Here is a 26,048-nt window from a genome sequence, read left to right on the forward strand (position 1 = left end):
CCAACAGACATGACAAGACCAACAGACATGACAAAACCAACAGACATGACAAGACCAACAGACATGACAAGACCAACAGACATGACAAGACAAAACCAACAGACATGACAAAACCAACAGACATGACAAGACCAACAGACATGACAAAACCAACAGACATGACAAGACCAACAGACAAGACAAAACCAACAGACATGACAAGACCAACAGACATGACAAGACCAACAGACATGACAAAACCAACAGACATGACAAGACCAACAGACATGACAACACTGACAATCATTTTATACAGCATAACCATAAAAGATGTAAATTCATACTTAGCCACACAGTAAAAAAGTTTCCCACGAACCAGATCCTGTGGGAACACAGACAGACAGACAAACTGGCAACCCAAACCAACAGAAAACACTGAATACCATGATAAAATTGAGTTTCACAAATTGTCATGCTAAGCAAACCTCCACTGGTACAGAAAGGTGATATTGGACAGTATTCAAAATTGCTTACAATGTGTGCCCCATCTATATAAAGCACCAAACAAAATTTGAAACCAATTCATAAAAGTGGAGCTGAAATTTTTGTGATTAAAATTTTCTTTGTCATTCCATTTAGTGACAAATTAAAACAGGAAGTTGATATTGGACCAAAAACTGCTTACAACATATGCCCCATCTATATATGAGATAATTGTGACAAATGATGGACAGATGAAAAGTGATTCCAATCTACCATCAATTTGTTGAATGGGAGTATAAAAACAATCCTACATACCAGTAAAATAGAAAGACGTAATGGTATTGTAGCTTGTCCTCTGTTGATGATCTGTAATGACATCTCATGGCATGATCCCCAAGCGACCTCTCCAAAGTTCATACACTTATTGTTACTATCTGTTCTAACCTGCAGGATTCAAGTTCAAAGGTCATTCAAATTAAAGGTTCAAATTGTCATTCTATGGGTGAATAGTAACATTTTACTATTGATATTTTTTTTAAATTTTTTACATGATTTTTTTTTCTCCATGAATTATCAAAATTATAATATAATTATAACATAATAATGATAAAGAATGCCTTAATACAACAATTAATATTTAACATTTTTAAACAAAGTGGTAGCTTTATTATGGTTGAGCTTTCCATTGAGCCCAGAAAATTGACAAAGAGCTATTTATTTTCCCTTCCATATTAGTGGATAATTTGATATACAGTTACCTAATAAGAAATCTCCTACATGTATAATAAAACTACATACAAGATAAGTGTATCTAATCATAAATAAATACTGTATCAAATTAATAATATCCCTAATGCTAGTATAGTTAATTATACTGTGGTTTACACTCCAACCGACTGTGAATTAATCACAAAGATTTTCAGTGGTCAACTATATAAAAAAATTATCTAAAATTAATCAGTTATTCTCAGAAGGAGATTTAAGAAAAACAGGGCATTAATGAAACATTAAGTGATACTCCACCAGGTAATGGTGAAAAAAGGGACAGCACAATTTTCAAAATGGTCAAACTCGAAAACTATATTTTGGATTTTGCTGAAAATTAAACTTAACATGTATTTTATGTTACAAAAAAATGTGCATAGTTTCAAAACAATTAATTAATCCATTCTTAAGTATCTTCTGGAAACCATCAGAGAGACATGCCACTTTTCAGAGGGTATCACATAATACTGCACAACTTCGTGAGGCTGGGTAAAAAAAATTAGAATGTCAGAAAATTTTGTACAAAACAGACTGAATGTTGTTTATTGAGGGAAGCAAGGAACAGAATCAGATTGCAGATTAGATTTAATGAAGGAGACAATGGACACAATATTTTGTTTATATTTCTGAACAGAGTACAACTATTTCAATATGAAACCTAAAATGAAATCTAATATGAAATCTAAAGTAAAACTGATCAACAATGACCAAATAAGAAATGTACCATTTCTGTCTATATACATATATAAATATAAAGCTACAAAGCACACACCTCTAGACATGGTACAAATCTAAGAGAAAAGGGGGGTAAGTGATATAAAAAGTACACACTGTGATCACATGACATGACAGCTCACATGAAAATCATATGAACTGTCATGTCTTAAATGAAAATATTTACATCTTACCTTGTTTATGAGAAACTAGACACATAAAACAAAAAGTTGCTGTTTCTAATCTATCAGTGTATTCAACATTTAACTATATGTAACAAAAATCCGACAAAAGTGAAAATAAAGCTTTCTATGCTTTACAGGCATCCGAATGATACCTTGAACCTTACTGTGCAAAAATTTAAAAAATTTTAAAGAGTGCTTAAAAGCTTCTAAAACATTTCCATAGCCTAACATTTGTACACCTTCCCCTACATGTAACACAAAACAAAATAAATACCTGTATTTGAGGATCTTCAGCAATGGCCTGAAGTGTAACTACTGTAGGTATCTTTTCAGTACGGACACTGTTATCTTGTAGAAACAAACTTGATGTGACATTTAACTGGGCTACATATGCTCCTGCCATTTTAGGTATAAAGATAACCTGCAAGATAATATCAAACAAAATCTTGTCTATGTAAAACAACAGCTGAAATAAATACATAAGGCCTCTTCCATTAAAACACATGAGGTACAGAGGGAGGGAACAAACTTCTTAAATTTTATACAAGGGTGGTTGTCAGAACTCTTGACAAATAAATGAATATAGACTAAGCATAACAATGCTGTGTGAGTCCCCTTGCGAAAATTGCCTCCCCCAGTGTCCTATAATTTTAACGTAATAGCCTTAAATATAATTAGTTTAAAAGCTGTTTAAAATTTTTATGTCAGCAAAACTAAGAAAAATAAACATACAAATCTTGTAAAACATACCCAATTATTAAAACAAAAACAAAAATCCAACATATCACTGAAAGCAGAGTATTACAAACTTTTTATACATATGGTATACAAATATAACATAAAAATAACATTCCTCACATCTGACTTACAGTGACAGTCTCTGATGTTCTTGGCTCAATAATGACTTTTCTCTTCATCTCAAAGGGGAGATAATTCATCACATTCATCTCTCGTCCATCCACTGTCCATTCCTGGACTTGTAAATAACATTCTAACCAACTATTGGTAGGATTTGTCAACTCAAGTTTCTTCTCTGTTGATATTCCTACACAACATACTTCACTAAAGTGGAGGATTCTAGGGGCAGTAACTGCTGTAAGCCTTGGTGGGGTTCTAACATGTTGGTTATCCCTTTTGGGAGAAGACTTGGTGGCATTACACTCTACAATTAAATTGAAAAAAATCACAAGTTTGAACAATGTACATCAAATCAAAATTTATAATATCATCATCAAAATACTGACACATCAAACTTAAAAAAGAGCACACACTAATATGCAAAATGTTTAAAAAAAAATAACAGAAGTTCAAAGTTTTCACAAGAGTATTCACAAAAATTGATAGAAAAACATACAAATATATATATATCTTAGAAATTTAACATCCCTTTAAATCATCTCTTACCGTCATCTAAAACAGTTAAGTTCTCTGCCTGGAGTTCATTCATCATTCCTGTTGACATCATGGTGTGCATACTGCTGGGAGTTATAATGGTAGTATCTCTATTGTTATAAGGAGTACTCTGATAAACCGGCAAACGTGTTGAGATATTGGCATTATCTTCAGTCCAGTCGTAATGCGTAGGTAATGGTATATCTGAATCCCTATGAGGCATCATGCCATCAGAATCTATTGGATGTTCTAGTGGTTTAGGATGAACATTTCTGCCAACAAGTTTTGATGGATTCTCCCGAACAAGATACTCCTTAGCAAAGTCAGTAGATAACATTGATTCAGACGTCAGAAGTGTTGGTTTGTCTGGCTGTTGCTTTTGTGGTAACAAATTATGGCGAAAACTTGGAATTTGTGGTGGGGGCATTAAGACATCATCAGATGTTTTATCATTTTGATTAGTAGCTGTTGAATGTTCCCGTCCAGGACTGTCCATTTTATTTTGAGAACATTTATCACCAGGATCACTAGAATAGCCATTCGTTGTCTGAGAATCTGGAGGTTGTTTGTAAAAAACTTGTTGTGAATAAATAGACTGAGGCACAGTGTGGGAAAAATCAGTGCGATTAATGTTAGAAATGGCACTACTTTCCAAAGCTTTCATATTAAAGTCATGACTGTTCCCTTTCTGTAATTCAGGCTCAGTGTCAAGGCCTAGATAATCCTTCACAGGTGTTGAAGTTAAGTTCTGTAATCTGCCATTCATTGTAATACCCTCAGCAGAACGACTATGTTTGTGCTTATTTGCCTGAGCTTTTAGCATAGCATGGTGTTTTCTTGGATCAAAGTCTGAATGTCTGGTCTGTTTTCGGTCCAGTTGAGGTTTAGGTTGAGAGGGTTTCTCAGAAATGGCATCAAAACCTCTGGAATCTACTAACTGTATATCCTCTGTACCCTCTAACTCCTGACGTGACCTTGTATGGTGAAGCTCTGAAGACTTACTATATTCAGTCCCATCAGGAATATGGTGCCCTGCCCATCCAGAATTACTTGTCCTTGGACTTCTAGCCTCGTACAATATATCATCTCCACCTAGAGTGAACATAGCATTTTGATTGGTCGATGTCACTGGTGTTCTTTCATCTTTCTGAGGATAAGAAGACATTTGATCAGTATAACTATTCATTTTCTCCATTGATCTCCTTATACTGTCATGGTTACTACCTGGAGATTGACACTTAGTTCTGGAAATACTTAGTCTAGGTGAATATCCATCAAAGTCCTCCAGTTGTGTCCTTGGTGGAGTCATCTTATCAAGTTTATCTGACCTTGACCTAGGAGGAGTTTGATGGCTGGTATACTTAGGTTCATTATCTTCTGTGTCTGATTCTTCTCCATCTGGTTTAGTTTTACTCTCCATAGAAAAAGATTCTACTGATTTCTCTTTCAAGTCTCTATAATTTCTCCCATTATCATTAGTACTTAATTTAGCAACTTCCACAGAGTCTTTGTGCTCAGGTATTTCAGACAGACTCATGTCCTCTGATGACAAATTTCTCTCTCTAAACTTCAGATTTGTTCCTCTTTTGACAGGCAATTTTGATGGTTTAAGTGTTGCCTGTTTCTGGGACCATGCCATCACCATATTAGCAATTTCCTTGGGATCTTTTGACATGGAGACTGAGGCCATAAACCTTGAAAGATCACTCATTTGAAGAGTTGCTGAAATATACAAGTAGGTTTCACTACCAATACAAAACCTTAATGAGGGAAAAAACAAGTAAATGTAGCAAATAAAACAAGTATAATAAGCTATCATGACTATCAATTAGGGATGGCAACGAATACTAGAGTACTCAATCAGAAGGCAGAGTACTCAAGTACAAATTAAGTACTCATATCCTTGTCTGCATTTTAAACATCTTGATGCAATTCACCAATTAACTTCCAATTGTACAAAATATCCCTATGTAATACTAATTAATATCAATAAACAAAGTAAAAACAGTTCACTCAATAGATTAGATACTTATTGTAAAGGTGTTTGTACACAGATCAACGCTTACATGGAACATCAGAAGCCTTAAAGTTTATCATCATTCATTATTCTCTAATTTATAATTAAAACTGCTAATTATCCTGAAACATATGATACAGATTGTGTCCATGTCTCCATTTTTGGTACATAAACAACTGTTATGAAAGGCTATTTGTAGAAGCAGTGGTCAGACGTTTATTGTTCAAGGTAAAGCGATGCAAATGCCAAGGTTGCAGTCTTTGAATATGCAGACCCATCGAAATTTTTTTAAGCACATCTGACATTCGGTCAGACACAAGGTGATGACTTGTCTGACCGAACAACAATTTGTCTGACCGAAAAAACTCTGAACAATTTATCGACACGCTAACATTTTTGATGGGGGGTGGGAATCTCCAAGTACATTTTATTATCAAGCTGATTTTAAAACTACTGGGTATGGGCTCTTGAATTTGTTAATTTGTCACCATTATTTATTTTATGTAAATTAATCTGGTTCCTAAAAATCGGAAATCAGTCTTCCTGTCTAATTGAAATTCGACCCATAAATAAGTTCGACCCAACAAAATTTCAAATGAAAATTTGTTTTATCAGATGTTCAATTATTAATCTTTATCAATTTCGATGTAAAAGAAATACACTTTATTATTTTTTTCATTATTATTTTAACAATATAATGACCGCATGTTTCACATGTAAACGAGTAGCGAGACAACGGAAGGGACGATATATCAAAGGACGAAATGACGTGTAGCGCATGAACCGGAAGTTATATATTATTGTTTACAATCAAATTGATTGACTATCTCGCTAGACTGTAGACTAATTCACGTAATTATTAAAACGTTCTAGTTTTATTATTCACAAAAACCACTTCAGTTTTGAGAAAATCTTCTTTAACGTAAGAAAAAAACATCGGACACCCGGGCCGACAAGCAACGTGTATTTACCGGACCCGGGACAATTTTACCGGACAGGTCCGACGGTCCGGCAGGTTTCGATGGGTCTGAATATGAGTTCTCAGATAATTTATATGCCTTAAATTAAGATGTAGGCTGATGTCATCATAGTTTAACTTATATAAAAAAGGCAATGCAGAAATATCATCTCACAACAAAAGTCAGTATCTTTCATCAAATGTTGAAGTTTTGTCCATGAACTCAAGTACTCACAAGTATCATAACTGAGTACCTGAGTATTAACCTTCATATCTTTTGCCATTCCTACATAGCATACATCTTAGTTATATAGGTTTTTTTTCATTATTAATTGTAAAATCTTACCATCTTCATCAATACTGACAGATTGTGGAGTATTGACAACTGTTGTCTCTATCAAAGGATATGGATTCCTGTCTTTAGGGGGAGTCTTTACTTCCATTCCGAAGTCAGGCTGAATAATAAAAAAACAGCTTCTCAGTTACTTAACAATGTGCCAAAACCTTAAACAAATATAAACATCCATATAATGAATTACTGAAGTCAACAAAAGCATCTTATAACAATAACTTTAATAAACCCCCCCCCAAAAAAAACAAATTTTTAAGGTTTTAAGTTCTGTTGTTGAAGGCTTGTTGTGTTCAGTATTTAAAAAAGTATTCAATGTTCTCATATAACTTATAATGGAATTAATTGAATGTTAAAATGACAGATTATAATAGACATAAAATGTTGCAATAAGACCACATCTTTACATATAAAAGTTTTTTTTCTATAGGTCAAAGGTATATACATGTAGTCTACACAAACACATCTACTAAACATACACCTAATAAAGTAAAACAAAAAAAAAACAGTTGTTAAAGCTAATATTTATTATCTCCTACAGTAATTTTTGGACAATACTGAAATCTTACCCTAGGACCATCACCGTCTAGCGACCCAAGTTGGCCTGAACGACTCTTCATGAACTGCCCAACAGATATTCTACAGTCATCGTCAGCAACAGTCATCCTGCTACGGTATGACCAAGAATCACTCTCACCAAAAACATTACCATCTTCCATTTTTTCATCCTACATAAAACAAATAAAATGTTAAAAAGAGTAAAATTGCTTACTTTGCTAAAGATTTTAATCTTTTACAATGTTAATATATGATGTCAATGACAAATAGAGCTTCTATAGGGAATCCTACATGTATAAGACTCTACCTATTCATTGACATGGATAATGTATCTAAATAGACAGCAAGATGTTTGCATAGATGTTGTTGAAATGAAAAATGCAAGCATTTTGAAATATACCGTATTTTTCTATGTATAAGTTGAATTGCCGAAATTTGACTTAAAACGACGAAAAACAGAGTCAAATTTTGCCAGATAATTCAAGTGTCAGACATGCATCTTAGATCATCAATGTTTACATACCATAGTAGGTCTCAGCAGAAGTTTTTCAAATCATATTATTCAAGCGAAGTAACTTTAAATGATATTGTTGTTTGTTAGCATTTCTAATAAAGTGTATTTTGTAAATTTGTTTTATTAGTTTAATTTAATTCCATGTCAATTGCTCTGATATTCAAACCCTAAGATCGTAAACATGTCAAGGGTGCGCACCCCGGTGTAAAATTAGTCTGGATAATCGGTCATAATTAAGACAGGTAATTAATGAACAAAATAATCAGGTATTCAATACTACAAAAAATTTCTACCTTCAAATCTGGTGGCAATTTGCCAATTAGATAACTATTAATCATAATTTGCGCCACATACGAATGTGTTATGACATACCTTAAATGGGTATAAATTTGCATATAAAAGGACTGATAACTCTGAAAATATCCAGTACTCATCAGCAATACATATACTAAAATTGGGATGATACAGAGAAGAATAGCATGGAATGATCTGATTGAAGATTTCGTTAACATATTTTCAAGAGTTTGTTAATATATTTTAACCGTTTTGAAGAATAACACTTAGGGATGACTTAATATAACATCGTCGTATTCATTCATAAATGGATAGCAACACTGATCGATTATTTTTTTTTTCTCAGTTCAATCGATCACTGGTTTGATTTGCAATGAACTTCTTTCTTGAAAAATCCTTATATAAGTCAAAGTGGACAATAAGTCGAGGCTGACATTTTGCTGAAATAAATATCAATTCATAGTCCGAAAAATACAATACAGTAATTATGTCCATATTTTGAAGTAAACATAATACATTACCTCTCTGAATACATTCTCTTTCTCAAACTCCTGTTCATCCATGTCTAACATGTCCTTGGCTTTGTCTGTAAACAATTTAAATCTAATCAGTATAAGATCAATTACCACAACAATATGTCAAATTATATCAATACCCTAAATAGTATAAGCGAAAAATATATGCCCCATCAAAATAAAACCACACACCAAATTTGAAATCACTCCATTAATTGAGAGTTCAGATAACTGCAACAAATTTTAGTCGGATGGAACGACAGATACACAAGATGATTCCAATATACCACCTATTCGTTGATTTGTAAATCCATTCATTGGGAGTCATAATTGTGACATAATCTGAAGTTAAGATGATTCCAAATAACCACCCACTAGTGAAGTTGGAGAGTAATGCCTTCTTTTTACAAAGAGGGGGCTATTCAGGCACTACTTTTTCTAAATGTTATACATTTGTGTATATAGTACCTGCAGCAACAAAATCTTCATTAATGGTAAAATCAGCTCTTAGATTTCCCTGGGCCACCATTTCATCAACCATTGCCTTCTGTTCAGCAGCTTCTACAGATAAAGAGCTCACAAAGGCAAGATCTGCACCAGTCTTTTCTGTTAAATGAAGATCAAATTTCACTTTAATGCCATTAAATCACAGTATTTATAATCATTTCTTTTATAAAAATGGAGTTTTTAGGTTCAATCTATTTTTGTAGCAGGGAAGAAATTTAAATAATGATAACCATCTTCCTTTCGTGTTTCGGGATATGAATTAAATTTCTTGCAGCTTATATTCAGTCCAAAACAGTTTTCTTGATGAAAAGACTTATTCTACAGTTTTCTCTTGCTCTAAAACTTTTATTTTCTTCACGGTAGGTTTACTCTACACTTATTTCCTGATACTAATTGTGTAAATACGTTTTTTAATCTGGAATATTCATTTACATTCAAAATTGACACACTTAGTTAATCATGCTTGCCAACTATTTATAAATTTAATCCTACATAAGTCCGAGAAAGTAGATCTAGAAATGTTAATACTAATAAGACTGTGAAATCACCTTCCTGCTTTGTTTCTGGTAATGATTTCTGACTGTTTCTAAGGAACTGACTTGGCTGAGGTGATGCCAGTGAGAACTTGGGTTGGTTGTAGTTGGGAGGACTGGTGCTGGCTTGACCTCTACTACCAATACTTGTCCGAGGGCTAATTGGTGGTTCCACTGTTACATCTCCAGCTGTAGTGGACTCCTGACTGTGCCATGAACGTCCAGGACTGGCTCCATGACTTTGAGAAAGAAGCTGAGGGCTCTGACTAGCTCCTATTCCAAAACTATGGTCAGTAAATGGAGGACTAGGGCTGGCTCCTAAACCCTGACTTTGCCTTACTTGGGGAGGGCTTGCACCAAATGATCCAAATGAATTCCTCACCTCACCAAATGGATTGTCATCTAGTTGACCCTGAATTTAATGATATATCCAAGCATGAGGTAAAATTTACCTAAAAATATGACCTTTTGAGACTTCATTATGTCATTTAAAAAAATCAATGTATAAACCCTCACAATAAATAATATAAGCAAGGGACTTCTTAATTTTGATGTTTTTGTTTTTGTTTTGTTTTTACACCAAATTTTACATTTCTTTCATATTTGCAAAGAGATACATCACAGATAAACTAATCACTAGTACTAACAAATTGTTATGGATGTCAGCTACGGTCATTGAAAGTGCATCACAGATAATCTAACCACTAGTCTAACAAATTGTCATGGATGTCAGCTACGGTCATGAAAAGTGATTTCACAAGTGTTTTGATGGAGATGCTCTTTACTTTTATTTTCATGTGTTAATCATTGGGTTTATGGATATTACTGTAATACAACCTATTTCACTAGCAATTATTTTTTGCTTCATTCAGAAGTAAGAAAAAGCCTTGAAAGTAAATCTTCATAAATAAGTCAAATACATGTTTAAGAAAGTGTTCTTTTAAATGTAAAATAAATAAGCCCCGAATTGAACTGACACCCTCAAATTTAATAAATAAGTATACAGGTGTACAGCATTTGTGTCTCAGTTGTTCTTTGCTAAATACTAAGTTTCTTTGATGGTGAAATTTTCTTTTCCCACTAATATTAAATTTCCTTGATCTCACTGACAAGATACCAGAGAAAATAATAAGTAGGACTTGAAACAAAAATGTAGAAAACCACAAATTGACTTAGTATATATTTTAGAGCAAACAAAATTAAAAAAAAACTAAAAGCATACAAACCAGAGTGATACTTATTAAATTTGACTTTTTTCTTATAAACTTCTGCACTTACAGAGAAAGCATCCTCTGCATTAAAGCCAGAAGCTTCCAGCCTGTTTCCAGGGTCAGATTCATTGTTCCATTCTTGCTGTCCAGAAGCCTCTAGCCTATTTCCATGGTCAGATTCATTATTCCATTGTTGTTGTCCAGAAGCCTCAAGTCTGTTCCCAAGGTCTGAAGGGAAATCTGCAGTCCACTGTAATTGGGATCCATTATCACTAGCATTAAACATTGGTGTAGGAGCAAGGTACCTGGACTGAAGTAAAGACTCATTCTCTCCAACATTACCCTGCAATTATATATCTTTATTACAAAAAGAAGACATTATCTCCAGCATTACCATACAAGATATTCTCTCCGTCATTACCCTGCAGTTAAATATCTATATTACAAAAACAAGATTTGTAAATACATGTAAATAGGAAAATTTTCAATTTTCTAGAATTTTGTCAAACTTCAATAATACCAATAATTTTAACATAAAAATATCCAATGTAAGAACATCCAGTAAAATCCATGTTATTGTGGCTGACTAAATTAATGTTTAAATTTTTATGGCAAAACAACATCTTTATATTTGTTTTTAATAAATATCATAAGCTACATCTAGTTAATAAGAAAGGGAAATAGAAAGGGCATATGATGTACAAGTGTACTCATTTCTAATTTATTATGACAAGTTGATGGCCTATGAAGTTACCTGTGAATATCTGTCCATCCCTTTTTCTGTGAGTAAATCATCTCCCATTGGTTTCACTCTCTCCTCCTGTAATAAAATAGACATAGAATAGGTTTTGATGATAGTTACATATTTTTTAATGTATTTTTTTCATTAAATATGTGCCAAGCAACAGAAAGCTAGGTATACAAATGTAGGATATGGCATGTAAATAAAGAATATAAACAAGAAAGCTACCATGCCAATTAATAATTTGTGGAACAACACTTATTATATAGATAGCAGTGTTTTATCGAATATTCCCAGTGTAATAAATTTTGGTAATTCACATAGTGAAAAAATTCGGTAATTTCACTCTCACGCCTTTTCCCGCCAAAACGTCACAACACGAATATCAATCTGCCATTAACAAAATTTTTAAATTTATGTTGAAAATAAAAATGAATAATGCAAAAATCTATATAATAAATAGGAAAATCAATCGTGATTAACCAAAATATGGTCACTCGTGCCAAGAACGCATTAAGATTTAACTCGTGAGCGGAACAAGTTCCACACACTCGTTAAATCTAGGCGTTCTTCGGCACTCATGATAATATTTTGGTTATTCACTCTTTCCAATCAATTATCTTATTATTATTTCTTCTTGTACAGTTTTTAATTATTATGATATTTGTGAGAAAATTCTAAGATTTTTACACAAAACAGAATAGAGTAAAGAATAATTCATTAAATCTGTAAAGGCTCACCAAACAATCACACAAAGAGTCCAAAGGTCAACTTTCTTAATGATGTAAATACAATGTTATGAAATGTTAATGTCTAAAGAATGATTTTGAAACCAAAAGAAGATACACCTGTAGTGTATTTTTCAATAGAACTCAACTAACTGTTGGACTAATTTTATTACTTTCTCAACCAATCTTACAACTGTAATTGGTATTTTTACCATAAATGCGACCTGTAAAATATTTGGTTTATTAGAAAGTTGACAAAGATTTTTGACTTATAACCATTTTCTTTATTTACCTGATTCTATTGTGAACCTCACTGAATGTATATATGTACCAATCACCTATTATTGTATGTTCAACCACCCAGTAAATATAACTGTACAGAAAAATGGTGGTAATAGAAAGGATCACATCACCAGAGACTAGTATCATTTATATGGTACGGGAGTAAAAAAATACAATCGAACTTCGCTCGCTGAAACTTGGATGGCTCAAACACCCAGGATTTCTTGAACACAATTCAAAGTACCAAAATTTTCTCCTATATAATCAATACAAATAACCTTGGATTTCTCGAAAACTCGAACTGATTAGTCTGTCCGTTCTGTAATAAATCTTAGAGAATAACCCTCAATAACTCGAACTCGTCAACCATTTTGTCAGCTGAGGGTAATAAAAGGAGTGAAAAACTGAAACCCTATCATTAATCAGTGTCATTTTAGTTAATTACAGGTAATAATTTAAATCATCACTAATCTTAACATAATACTGATTAAAGTTCGAGAATGTTCTGAAGTCAGTATGATGGAAAGCATGAAAGAAAATCGGATGAAAACAAATTATTGACCAAGGAACTCGAATTCTTAATGTTTTTTTAAAAGTAAATACAGCATTTTTCATGTCCACAAATCCACATAATCTTCCGACAGTGAATGAAAAAGATCCATGAACTAGCACAACTTCGTAGGAAGTAAGCAATTTCTAACGATAAAGTCGAACTTGGACCAACAACGAAAAAAATAAGGAAAAATTGAACTTCAATTTCTCGAACACATTTCAATGGTCCCTTGGAGTTCAAGCTACCGAGGTTTGACTGTACCTTAAGGCCAAAATGAGGAAATTGTCTGTTTCCTGCTGCCATACCTACCCTATTATTTGGTGCCTACCTAAACATTTTATTACCATTTTGGCTTAAGCACAGTTAAAGTCTAAATTGTTTCCCCATTAAATAAATGTAAAATATTTTTAAAAAATTTAAGTAATTTCCCTTTCTACCTACCCTATTTTGTTCTTTTAAGTACCAGGAAACAAAACTTTATTGTTTTGGCCTAATCAATACAGTGTACACATATCATAATCACATTTCAATGAAATTAACTAAAGAACTAATTTACAGCTGGCAATACATACACATGTACAAAATTCAATAAGTTATCTTAATATCAGTCTAAACTGCTATTATACAGATGCTTCTGGTTTTGTTATAGACAAAAAAGACCAATTTACCCTGTTTGTAAAACAGACTGGCTAAGAAAGAGGATATTAGTGTAACCATATCCTATATGTGTAATGGTAACTGTAATACAGAACTAGCATGGAGTATATCTAATACTAACACACACAGAACTACTTACTGAAGATACAATGAACTTCTGATAAAATATGTTAACAAATCATTATTCTGCATTTCACATAAACAATAACTTAAAACTACCAAATATTCAAATGACTTAAATGTTTACGAGATTTTGTTATCTACTGTGATAGTACAATTATTCATGGGGTAACAATTCTTGTGGTTTTCATTGGTAGGCCCACTCACAAAATTTGGTTCCCATCCAAAAGGAGAATCCTATTGATGTGTATACTGAAAACCTCAAAACCACAAATTTAAGAATCCAGAAACTTGCGTGCTAAAATTGGTATCCACAAATTAAAGTACTTTCACGGTATTTAATTACATAATTTAAGTATCCAAGCTAATTTGAATGATTTAATTTGCTAAAAAATTATCTGTGCTAGGAAATTATATTGTTTTAGTTACAATCAGAATTAAAAACACTATCATACAAAATCCAATTTCAAGACGACAAAATAAAAAAATACATCATAATTCCATTATAACAGCAACAAATTCTTGTAAGCCATAAAAACAAAATGAATGTTATTTCTACCTCAATATCCAAACTTCTAGAAGGTGGTGGCATAACTGGTTTAAAGTTTGATCTGAAGGCATCAAGGAAACTCTTTGCTTCTGTTGATTGTCTCACATCTCCTCTATAAAAACAAGTATCTATTTTACAAGTAATATGTGAAGTTTTTAACTGACATTTGAAATAAGTTGATACGAGATTGTAGCTCTTTTTATCTAGTTTATAAGTCTAGTATTCTGAGGAAATGATCTTACTCTTCTGACCCACTGCTTCCATCACCGCCACCACCACCATCACCAGGAATAGGGGAGGTAACTACGTCTCCTTCAGCTGATTGTCTCATACCGATAGATAACTTGGTCCCTGTTGGCTCCTGCTGACTGGTCCCTTCCACACCTATCATAGAAAAACAGTTGTTACTAAATGCTAAATTGATGAGTTCTAATATATTGACCATAAGAAACTTGAATTATAAATCTCAATATTCCAGTATCAGTAGCATATATAGTACATGTCTGTATATAAATCAAGTTTATGTAGCCAATGTAGAAACAATGAAACATAATTCATCATTAACTTGACATAGATTTCATTTATCAAGATTAATCATGTGCAAGCAACTACTTTTCAACTGTGCTAAACCAGCTTCACATGATAACAGTAAAAAGTAACACAAACCTGGTCTAGGAATGGAAGCCTGACTGTCAGAACACTGGCCTGCTCCTACTTCTCTCTCTAAGCCCATGGACTGGAATAGAAGAACAAAACAATTCAATTGTAAATCCCTTCACAAAATCTATACCACAGAATCGAAATGACATTATTTTCAGATATCTGAAATCTGTCTCACGCTCCTAGCCACTTCTAGTTCATTCTAAATATCTACTAACCTTCCTGGCCATTTCTAGCTCATCCTCTGTATACACTCACCTTCTGGCCATTTCTAGTTTATCCTACCAATGTTTTTTTTAACTTTTTGAGATGAAAGGGTCATTATGACTCTCTGGTGCTGAATTTGAGGTCAAATACTTTTTTTTTGGGGGGGGGGAATGGGGGGGTTTACATTTTTTATAAATTGTGTTAAAAAATTTTGATCTCATAAACAAATTAAAATTTTATCTTTTATTTACTTGTTGATCAATCAGTTTTTTCAAACTTTCTGTCAGCAATGTCCTTGTTACAGTACCAATCATTGCTTTAGCTGTTGGTTTCATTTTGTCAAACTTTTCATGAACAGTTTTGGTAAATACCTCAGACTTTATTTTTATAAATCCAGTCTGTGGTTACCACTAGAATGATGTGGATTTTACACTGATCATTGTCATTTTATTAGAACAATCAAGTCCAAAAGGATTACACCATTTACTGATGGTTCAAAATTTACATTTCATCAATTGATTGTATCATCAAATGATAGCCAAGAATATTCACTTAACCAGCAGTTCTTGATGGTCCTTCTTAGCAATGTGCCTTTCATGCTTCCTTTATTGCTAATGCTGGGGCCATCCTCGTTTTCTGGATTCATCTGTTTATCTAAATCAAGTTTTGTAAACAAAAAGTTCAACAACGTCGCCATATTTGATGAATAAAACTGATTTCTAGCATTTGGCTCACCTCGACCAATTACATCTTACTTGTTTGTTGACCAATCCTCTCTATCTACTCACCTTCCTGGCCATTTCTAGTTCATCTTCAGTATCTATCTCACTGCTTTGTCCTGTCTGTTTACCATCCATGTTTCTCAAATCTTCACTGCTACCCACATCTGTAAAACATTTAAACTTTGGACTGAAACATAGTTGTGTTCATTCTGTAACATATTTCACCAATTTTAGATGTTTGATGAATTGTGATTCACTGCATCAAATAACAACATTTTCTTCATAAACATTTTTGATAATATAGCACCAAAATATAAAACTCCAATAGTCAGCCAACAAATACACAATAAATTAACTTTCATAAATGAAAGTAACAAAATCCGATCAAAAGTTGGCAAACTGGTGACAAAACCCTAAGCCACAAATTATTTAGTGCTATTGCCCATTACCATGACAACCCTTACTGAACTATTGTGTCACATAATTTCTTTTCAAAATGCTATATTCTGAAGTCATTTAAAATTATGTTAATTCATAATCATACAACACAAATGAAAATTTAAATATCATTCTATAATTTCACATCCATTAGACATATGCAACAAGCAAAAACAATATTTGACATAAAATAATTATTGGAACAATTTTTGTTATAACAACATGCTACTAACAATGTTAAAAATCTATTAACATGTAAACCTCAGACTTACCTGTAGGAGTCATTACTCTTCCTTTGTAATAAAATATGTTAATCATGTTATATAATTTTAATTGTATATCAATTTGTCATTATTTTGACTTTATTATGCTAACATCAGATAACACTGTACAAACTATTCTAGACAAAATAAGGAGTAAACCATTTAGTTTTGTTTCTGTAGAAATAAAGATAAATTTTTAAAGTAAATGAGAATCATTTCAATCAACTTCTAAAAATAAAATATCAGAAGAAAGTGACAAAGCTATTAGAGTTTTACCACAGTAGTTAATCTTTTTTCATTTGATTAAAAAAAAAAACTAACTATAATACTGATTTTTCATACTATGAAATACAGTAGAATAGGCAAGTTACACCTGACATCACGAGAAAATATGAAGATGGTATCTTCATTATCACCTACCATCAAACAGTGTTACTTTACTGAGACTTGGAAACATCTTGTTTGATTGTGTCGTCTCTGCCCCATCACCTTTCTTAGACATAATTTTCAGGTAAATAGAATCTAAGACATCATTGTCTGGAGTGAGTCCTGGAGAAAAAATAATTAAATGACATTAAATTTGAAGTGTTAACAACAAATGTTGGGGTCCAGGAATTTCAAAAAAACCAACTGTATAGATTGTCTCCTTTAGTTGTCTCACTGTCTCTCTGATCTCTGATACACCAAAAAAAATAAAACATTTTTAATCAGATTCAGTTGGCTTTTCTTAAGAAAAATAAATTTTATTGTTTAAAACAGATTTCATTTTATGACATTGTTAAAATGTTGCATCATATTAGAATGACTGTGTTGTCATTTTCTTGAGAGCTTTTCCAGTAAAACGCAGCTTTATAGCCAAGGTAAAATAATTGCTTCTATGACATATTCAAATTGTATGAACAATTCAAAGCCTCTTCTAATGATAAGATAAAGTGAAAATCTTGGTATAATTTCAATTAATAAGGAATAAAACTCAGTAGTTTATAATGGCCTGTCAATTAACAACCTTTTGGATCAGGTTCCAAATCTTCAACACCTGTGTCATCAAAATCACCAAAATCGTCATCAAGTTCCTTTAGTTCGTCATCAATATTGACCTCAGGTAGCGTAACATCACCATCCTGCTGCCCACTGAACATTTCTTTGAAGACAAGAGATTGCCTTACAGGACCTTCTGGGATAGGTGCAGGTTTCTCTGACGGTTTCTTCTTCACTGTGTCAATATCATGTCTACAAGGTACAGGCAAATGACTATGAATCAGTAAATGTACATTGCTGAACAGTAAGTGATAAACATATTTATTATTTACAATCATTAAAGATACCAGTGTTAAAACATCTGTAAAAGCCATTAAACATGCAAGATTTACTTACATGTGTACCCAATACTAAGATTTGTAACCTTCACTTTATAGATTCCTTATATTGCTAAACTGAGGAACTTTGTTAAAGTATTAATTTTTGCAGGGCTAATATTCACACATGCTCTGTAATGAACATATCAGTGCATATTTATTTTTGTGGTATAAAAAAATAAAAAAATTATTATAGTTAATAAGCCTTAAAAATCAATTTCACTGATACCATTTTTCATGCTGTTCTGGTCACCCCAAATATAGCGAAAATTAGTACACCATGAAAAGATAAATACATTTACAGTACTAAAAAAATAATTCAATAATTTGGTATCTTTGTAGTTAAGAACAAAGCTATGAATGTAGATTATGAATTTGTGAACACAACAGAAAATTTTGAATTTGAAATTGTGACTTGAAAGACCTGTTATAACCAGGAAAATTGTGAGCCTACAAAAAAAAAGTTTCACAACATGTGAATTTATACCATTCAATTTATCATTACCTAAAGAAAGCTGTCTGGCTGTCTCCCATTCCACCCTGAGATGAGCTTTGTAAGCTGCTAGCATTGGAGGCACTTTGTAAAAGAGTACCAGTCTTACTCTCATTACTACTGGAGCCCTGTACAGATCTAGTATCACCCTTTGTCTTGTCCATACCAGGCATGAACAAATTAAATTCACTGCCATTCAAATCTACAATACATACGAACATGGAATTTTTTAAGGTTCATGTACAAATGTCAATGAAAAGTATTTACAGTGGTATAAAGACACATTGTTTTCACAAAGCATATGTATTGTGATATTGGATACTTTTTAGTATGCTTGATAATACATATCACACTATGTTTTAAGAGATGTATGTTACAGGCTTTTCTCTAAGTCCATGTCGTTGTCCTTCATGTTTTACAAACCCACTTATGTACATAAGGAAATAACAGAAATTAATGAAAGTTAAGATTTCATGTATCAATGCATTTGAGATAAAACATTTAATATATATTTTTTCTCTCCGAGCCATTAAAATAATTTTAGCCCTAACACTTACACTAAGAATTTTTTTTTAAATAGCATCACATCATTTGTGGCTCTAAGGTAGTGAACTAAAGCATCACCAAAAATACAGTGAATTCGATACATACAGTGAATCATTTCCCCTTAGTTAAAGACCACAAAGAGTATACATTCCACTAGTATTATATATTATTTATACATTCATTTTAACTAACTATTTTTTTTTTCTAATTTATTAAAATCCTTTCACTTTTTATGCCATATTAAATAAACTTTTATGAAAAAAGAACTCTCAACACTATTTTTGTACTACTAACCACTCATAGCATCAACTTGTATCAATCCCAAGGAAGAGTCTCTAGTGCTGGCTGCATACTCAGATCTAAAAATAAGTAGAACATAGCTACATTCAGTACACTTAAAATAGCTAACCTAATAATATGTGTATCAAATAAATAATAGGTTGTTACAAATATCGAGCAGTTCACTAAGTCACATCAAGTAATAATACAAAAAGTTGTGTTAACTAATGAGAAAGGCATATTCTTATCAATACCAATAGGAATCATGAAACCATACAAGTCATTCAATTAAAAATACAAAACAAGAGGTACACAATTGTATAATGTGATAAAAACTATGTGAAAATTTCACATTGAATTCCATTCACAGTTTTAGAAGTAAGCCCCCCCCCCCAACCCCCCATTCAGGAAAGTCAATGTTTTGCATTATGAATCATTAAATCCAGGGCTCAAGCTACTTGAGAAAAACAGGGAGAAGTGACTTCTCTTTGAGAGACACACCAGGGAGAAGTGGGGATGAACAGGGAGAAGTGAACACGGTCGTGCATAATTTACTAATGCTTTTTAAAATTATGTGTTTATGCTACTTACATGCACATAATATCAGCAAGCATTTTCATACATTCATTTTCTTTTATTGAGATAAATATTACTTTTTCGTTAAGCTACATATGTAAGTATCTAAATATTTTGGACAAAATGAAATTGGCCTGCTGACTGAATGATTGACTGTATCATCTATTCTTGAAATTGAATTTCCAATCTATACCTCTACCCCTTACCAAATTTATTACAGCAAAATTAATATATGATTGAGCAAATCAAATGTTTTTGCATTGCATTGTCCTTTTGATTTAGTCTTTTTTAGCAGCACTGGAGTAGAAACTTTCAGGCAGTGACATTCTATTGGAATTTTGTTCCGTTTTTTCTTTCCTAATCCTATTTAATCCATAATGATTTTGTTCAAAATATCCAGTCTGTTGATATAAGTTGATCAAGAGTATCAATAATCACGTAAAAATTTTATTACTGACAAATCAAGACTGAAACTTTACTGACACATATTGTAGCGGTCGGTATCAACTCGTCTCAAGCTTACGAAATGTTCTGTTGAAATGCAGTGATTTAGCTAGCACTCGTCATTTTCGCCATTTACGAAAGGATTTCATAAATGACAAAAATGTTTTAGATCATTTTGTCACTTAATTTGAAAAGTGTATAAAAAAAAAATCCATTCAAAAAGTATTTCAGATAAATTTTTGTCACCTTAAATAAAAATGTTGTTAAAAACTGTCAATCGAAAGTTACATAATTTCACCTGGCCTTATGCTCTGACAAGTTCATGACCCCATGCTTGCTAATTACCTGGTCAACCAGGTGTGAAATACATTCTATTGTTGTTAACCTGGCATCCCTGATATGTGCATCATTAATAAACCTTTAAAATAACAACAATTTATCAATCATTTGATCATTAGGACCACAAAAGGTAATCTCAACTTCAGTTGCCGAGTCGGTTGTTTTCGACCATCAAAAAAAGCCTCGAGACATTTCTGCTTTTAAGTACGTTTAAAATGAAACTTTTTTATATATATACCCAGGAGGATCTCCACAACATTGTTGTGACGATCATAGAACATAATAAAAACTGGTCAAAATGTAAAAGAGTATCTCGGGAAAGCTTTTGGATGAAGAAATTGCAAACAACTTCTCCAGATGGAATTAACGAGAAAAAATAATTCATTTTTAGGTCTTGGATTTAAGGCTGGTACAGCATTACTTGCCATACATCAATACGCCATACTACTATATTTGGACTTTTTATTTTTTTAAATTGTTTTCCACAGTTAATTGTAACTTTGATAAAAAGACCCTCTTTGTTATTTTCGTCCAGGCTCCTCATCAATTGCTTATGTGAGCCTTTGATAAAGGTACAATCACCCACTGCGTACGCGATTCAGCTTCTGAATCTGTTTTGATCTTGAACTTTGTGAGTTTTATGCTCATTAAGTTTTGTGAGTTTTATGCTCATATAGTTTTATGAGTTTTATGCTGAGGAAGGATATCTGTTATCCGAAATATTCAATTTCAATTTTACCATCTTCTGGTGATGTTAAACATATTTAGACGGATACCGACCGATTTTACTCCCATATAAAAACAAACCCTTCATGAACCTTGCAACATATATAGCTGTCTATTTTTAGAAATTTAAATGCACACAAAAACAAAGTCTCCGACGTGTGACTGGTCATCTCATGGATTTCAATCAATTTTAACGCAATAGCGGACAGTTAGGAAGTATTAATCAAAGATAAATATTTATTTTATGATTCTCTTTTCTTCTTGAAACGAAATCACAATGATCATGAACGTCTTCAATTCTACTCATGATCTGGGGTCAAAGGTCACTAAAACATTACCACCCAGCAATAAGATATCATGCAGCAACCGCTTACAGAGTGCAACATTCTACAGTTGACTATGCCAATGTGGTCCACCTCCTTTCTATCTGTGTAGTTTCTGCATTATCTTCTAGTGACTGAGAGGGGATTTAGTAGGTACTATCTGATCAAGACCTATCTTAGGAACAGGCTCAAGGTTTCATCAGTCAATAGCATTCTCTTCTAAAGATCTGTCTCCATCCTTCTGATTCGATGAGTTTTAGGTTAAAGAGGGCTTAGTTGAGTGTCAGGTCATACCATAATAGTAGCTAATGTCAAATAGTAGCTATTTTTAGACTGAATGCATCAAAGCGTTGTCATGATGTAAAAGAAATTTCTATTTTACTATTTTATTTTTCTAATAGTAACTATTTTATTTTATTAAGTAACACACGTTTTCTTATAAAAAATAACAGTTATTTTGTTGTAACATTTATTGTTATGCCTGTGTCTGTAAACTTAAAATGAATATATTAAGAGTGTATATGTCTTTAGTTTATGATACTATTGACTATTTACAAAATTCTGCTGCCCATACTATGTCGTTCGTGCTCTATGAAAAAGTGACTAAAGCCCTCAAAATGCTAGCTAAAACCATGGAAATGGAGCATTAATTGTTCTGTTATGAAACATGAAGGTCAAAAGAAATGCTTCAGGTTTTCTACCGAAATTAACAATGGAGATAAATTTAACTTAAGTCCACAGAACCTGCACAACAAATTACTCCTACAACATAAGAGGTTGGAATTCCATTCCTCCATACTCCAACGTCAGGATGGCACCAGGTCAGAAAATAGCTTGCCAGACAACCTCTAGCATTGCTGGAGTACACAACAAATTTGCATGTTTCGTAACGAAATGTGAATGGTAAAACATGAATTATTGTAAGCTGAAGTGAATAATGTTCATTCCATATCTTTACTTAAGTAAATGTTTGAAACAAAAAGCTAATTAAAATACTTGCTTGTAATCGATAATTCTTACAATTTTTACAATTTATTTTCTCGAATGGGCGCCATTTTTGTTTGAATTGTTATTGGAAGAGACATAACTCTGGTCCAAATCCCTGAATCGCCCAGTAGCGTGAGCCCTGTAAATCCCTGAAGTCATTCAGATAGAAATGCACAATAGGATGTTCACAATGCCATCATGGGATTGAATTTCATTCAGCAGTTTAAAGATTTTGGGTTGATAACTGGGGATGAATAGATTGATCACTATATATCTCCAATTTTTTCAAGTATATTAACCCTTACCTAGTAGTTCTGAACTCGGGTCACCCTAATACAAAAACCTAATATCTAACAAAATAACTTCATTTTATCATAAATTACTGTAATTTTCTATCAAAAACCATACGTTTTCTTCTTTGGGGGATTTTACAACTTAACAAGTTTCTAACCCTGTTTACCCTATTCCATAAAAAGGTGGATTCCAAGGTGTCTTGGACAAAAACAGTGATCCGCTCACCCTTTTCCATAGGGAAGTGGGTCCCAGATTAACTAAGTAATCCTTACCCTATACCATATGGGGGTGGATCCCAGGGATTCTGGGACAATAAACTGTCATCACTTTTCTGTAATAGTTCATCAGATCTACTTCCAGTTACATCTCTAGGTTTTATCTGAAGGTTAGATTGGTCTATAGCACTAAATGATAACTTCAGCTGATGTGTCCTCTGGCCAATCCCCCCTCCTCCTGGAGGTGTTGACAAAGAATTGTTACTTAGAAATGATCCACTTTTAACATCTTCACCAGTTCTTTTCTGGCTCCTGCAGATTATTGGAATGTCATGGTTGAGTGTTATCAGAAATGGTATGAATATAAATGGACATGCACATCAGGACTTTTTCTTAAGTACAGATATATAACCAGGTAAATTCTGTCTGAAGTTTCTTAATTCCAAATGTTAATAAACTCAAACATTGTTCATAGATTTCAACAGATGCAGATATAAGGTAAGAAAGACATAGGCTACATGTCAATACACTACAATCCACTTTGCACAAATATAACTTCAGACTAACACTGTTACACTTATCTTACTACAGCACCTTAAGTTACTAAATACATACTTATTTTCCCTAGCTACGGTGGACATGGCCAGTGGCTTATTTCTTGTAAATGAATATTCATTGTCAATATTAGTTGTCTGCCCTTCCTCTGCCACAGCAGATAAATCTTCTATCCCGATACTCTCTCTACTATCCATCATATTCTATGGAATCATCTTTTTACTGTAAGACAAATACCATATTGATCAGTGATGTCAATGATATTCTGCTAATTCTTGTTCATTCCTTCATACCAAATGCCTAAAATTAATTTTCAGCAAACTTCCATAAACATGATCACCAATTTAAATTAATGGCTGAAACATAAAACAGTAAATAGAAATATGCATGTTTATTTATTTTTTATTTTAAATTACTTTATACCTCACATCAGCATGTAGCAGTAATCTCTAAGCACTGCTGATAAATAGATAATCAAATTGCATGCATACTGTATACCTTTGCACATTATAAGAAACCAAGACCAGTTGTACAATAGAATGTATAAACTAAATGATAGAATAAAAAGTAATGTAAAAAAATTTGAATGCATTTTTAACAGATGTCCCAAGGACAAAACTACCATCAAGATCACAGATGTTAATTAGCTAATAAATAATGACAATTAGAAAAGCCCAATTTAAGTCTTAATAGATTATCAAATATTTACATTTTAATAATTTGATGCACATGCACAGTGTAGAATAATTTTTAGGTAAGGTTACTTAAATACACAGCACTACATAGTTTTGATTTACCAGATTTTAAGACAAATGTTTAAGAACAGGTCAGTTAAAACCATGAGTAATATTATAAAAATGCACATTTGTATATGACCTACTTTTAAAATATTGATTTCAAGCTCTGAAAAGCTTATTTACTGATGGCAAGATTTGTGACTATTTGGCTTATATGAACTTATGGTATAGTTGTCAGGCTTGTTGGGGTGTAATGCTCATTATTCCAGGTATAAAATTTGATGAAATCCCAGGGCTAGGGTAGGTGCCTGGAAACCTGGACACATGTCAGCTCAAAAGTCAATAAAAGTCCAGTGCCTTAACCAATCAGCAACACTGCCCCATTAATGTACATCTTTGTTCAAAAGTTAGCATCCATGTGGCTCCAGACAAACTCATTGCCAGTTCAAGGCATTCAACTAATCCAAGCTTAAAATTACTTTGTGAATTCTGTTAAGACTGATGCTGATCAAATTAAATCTAGCTCATAGGCCCTTAAATTTGTTTGCAATACGGACCTACAAGCTAAGTTTTCGCTGCTAAATTAAATCTTGATTCCCTCTTCATATTGTTTATACATTTGCTGTGCGAGCTTTAGTTTTGACTAACATGTGCCAACAATGGACATGTTTATGGGAAATCATAGTTTGACACCAATTTGCAGGTAGGAGAGCAAATCGAAACAAAAACAACAATTTTAATTCAACCAAGATTGGAAAGAATGCCTGTAAAAACACATCGCACAGTGGTGCATATGTACCAAAAAGCTATGTTTGGCCAATTCACACCATGCATTAATTAGGACATAAGGTTAATCACTGATCATTCTTACCACACAAGCGAATCGTAGTCTCTAACAATATCATTTGCCTTAATTTAGTTTTCAAATATTTCTTATGGACCGCCAAGTTTTTAACCGGAAATAACAGTTTCTACAGAGGTCGCTACAACAAGCTAAATTAATGAAATAGTATACGAGCGCGTTGGATTGATAACCGACCCCGGGGTTACTCTAAATCATGGACACTTGTAAGAGCATACAATGTTATAACAATGCACAAAATTAATCATATGTTAATAAAGAATATAATAATAATAATAATAATAATAATAATAATAATAATAATAATAATAATAATAATAAATGAAATAAATAAATACATTATACATGTATTTCTTCTTTCAGTTTTCTAACGTTCCTTTGCTGTCAAAGATCATACGACGAGCGTTTAATATGATTTTAC

General features: G+C 32.7%; 1 protein-coding gene across 6 annotated transcripts in view; it reads right to left on the reverse strand.

Annotated features, from left to right (window-relative positions):
• LOC148610888 (uncharacterized) overlaps positions 1-25,749 on the reverse strand; it is a 45,075-nt gene extending 19,326 nt beyond the window's left edge. Inside the window, exons 1-25 of one of the 6 annotated variants that reach the window (XM_088590746.1) lie at positions 25,637-25,749; positions 24,089-24,250; positions 23,531-23,785; positions 19,585-19,649; positions 18,757-18,946; positions 17,903-18,126; positions 17,317-17,445; positions 16,906-16,926; positions 16,262-16,359; positions 15,273-15,342; positions 14,849-14,990; positions 14,616-14,718; positions 14,076-14,093; positions 11,729-11,794; positions 11,042-11,317; positions 9,779-10,175; positions 9,192-9,329; positions 8,730-8,794; positions 7,412-7,570; positions 6,840-6,948; positions 3,531-5,240; positions 2,996-3,288; positions 2,401-2,547; positions 2,136-2,150; positions 778-906 (exon numbers count right to left, since the gene is read on the reverse strand). In XM_088590746.1, the coding sequence (XP_088446872.1) occupies positions 778-906; positions 2,136-2,150; positions 2,401-2,547; positions 2,996-3,288; positions 3,531-5,240; positions 6,840-6,948; positions 7,412-7,570; positions 8,730-8,794; positions 9,192-9,329; positions 9,779-10,175; positions 11,042-11,317; positions 11,729-11,794; positions 14,076-14,093; positions 14,616-14,718; positions 14,849-14,990; positions 15,273-15,342; positions 16,262-16,359; positions 16,906-16,926; positions 17,317-17,445; positions 17,903-18,126; positions 18,757-18,946; positions 19,585-19,649; positions 23,531-23,785; positions 24,089-24,228 (4,959 nt within the window). In that variant the 5' untranslated portion in view covers positions 24,229-24,250; positions 25,637-25,749. Of the gene's footprint in view, positions 1-777; positions 907-2,135; positions 2,151-2,400; positions 2,548-2,995; positions 3,289-3,530; positions 5,241-6,839; positions 6,949-7,411; positions 7,571-8,729; positions 8,795-9,191; positions 9,330-9,778; positions 10,176-11,041; positions 11,318-11,728; positions 11,795-14,075; positions 14,094-14,615; positions 14,719-14,848; positions 14,991-15,272; positions 15,343-16,261; positions 16,360-16,905; positions 16,927-17,316; positions 17,446-17,902; positions 18,127-18,756; positions 18,947-19,584; positions 19,650-23,530; positions 23,786-24,088; positions 24,329-25,636 lie in introns of all 6 variants that reach the window. The other 5 variants (XM_088590747.1, XM_088590750.1, XM_088590749.1 and 2 more) reach the window with 5 other exon arrangements.
• Between the last annotated feature and the right edge of the window lie 299 nt (positions 25,750-26,048).

The sequence above is a fragment of the Perna viridis genome, chromosome 7 (genome assembly GCF_037379345.1).
Source record: "Perna viridis isolate PV_CMFRI_1.1 ecotype Kerala chromosome 7, ASM3737934v1, whole genome shotgun sequence".
Classification (NCBI taxonomy): domain Eukaryota; kingdom Metazoa; phylum Mollusca; class Bivalvia; order Mytilida; family Mytilidae; genus Perna; species Perna viridis.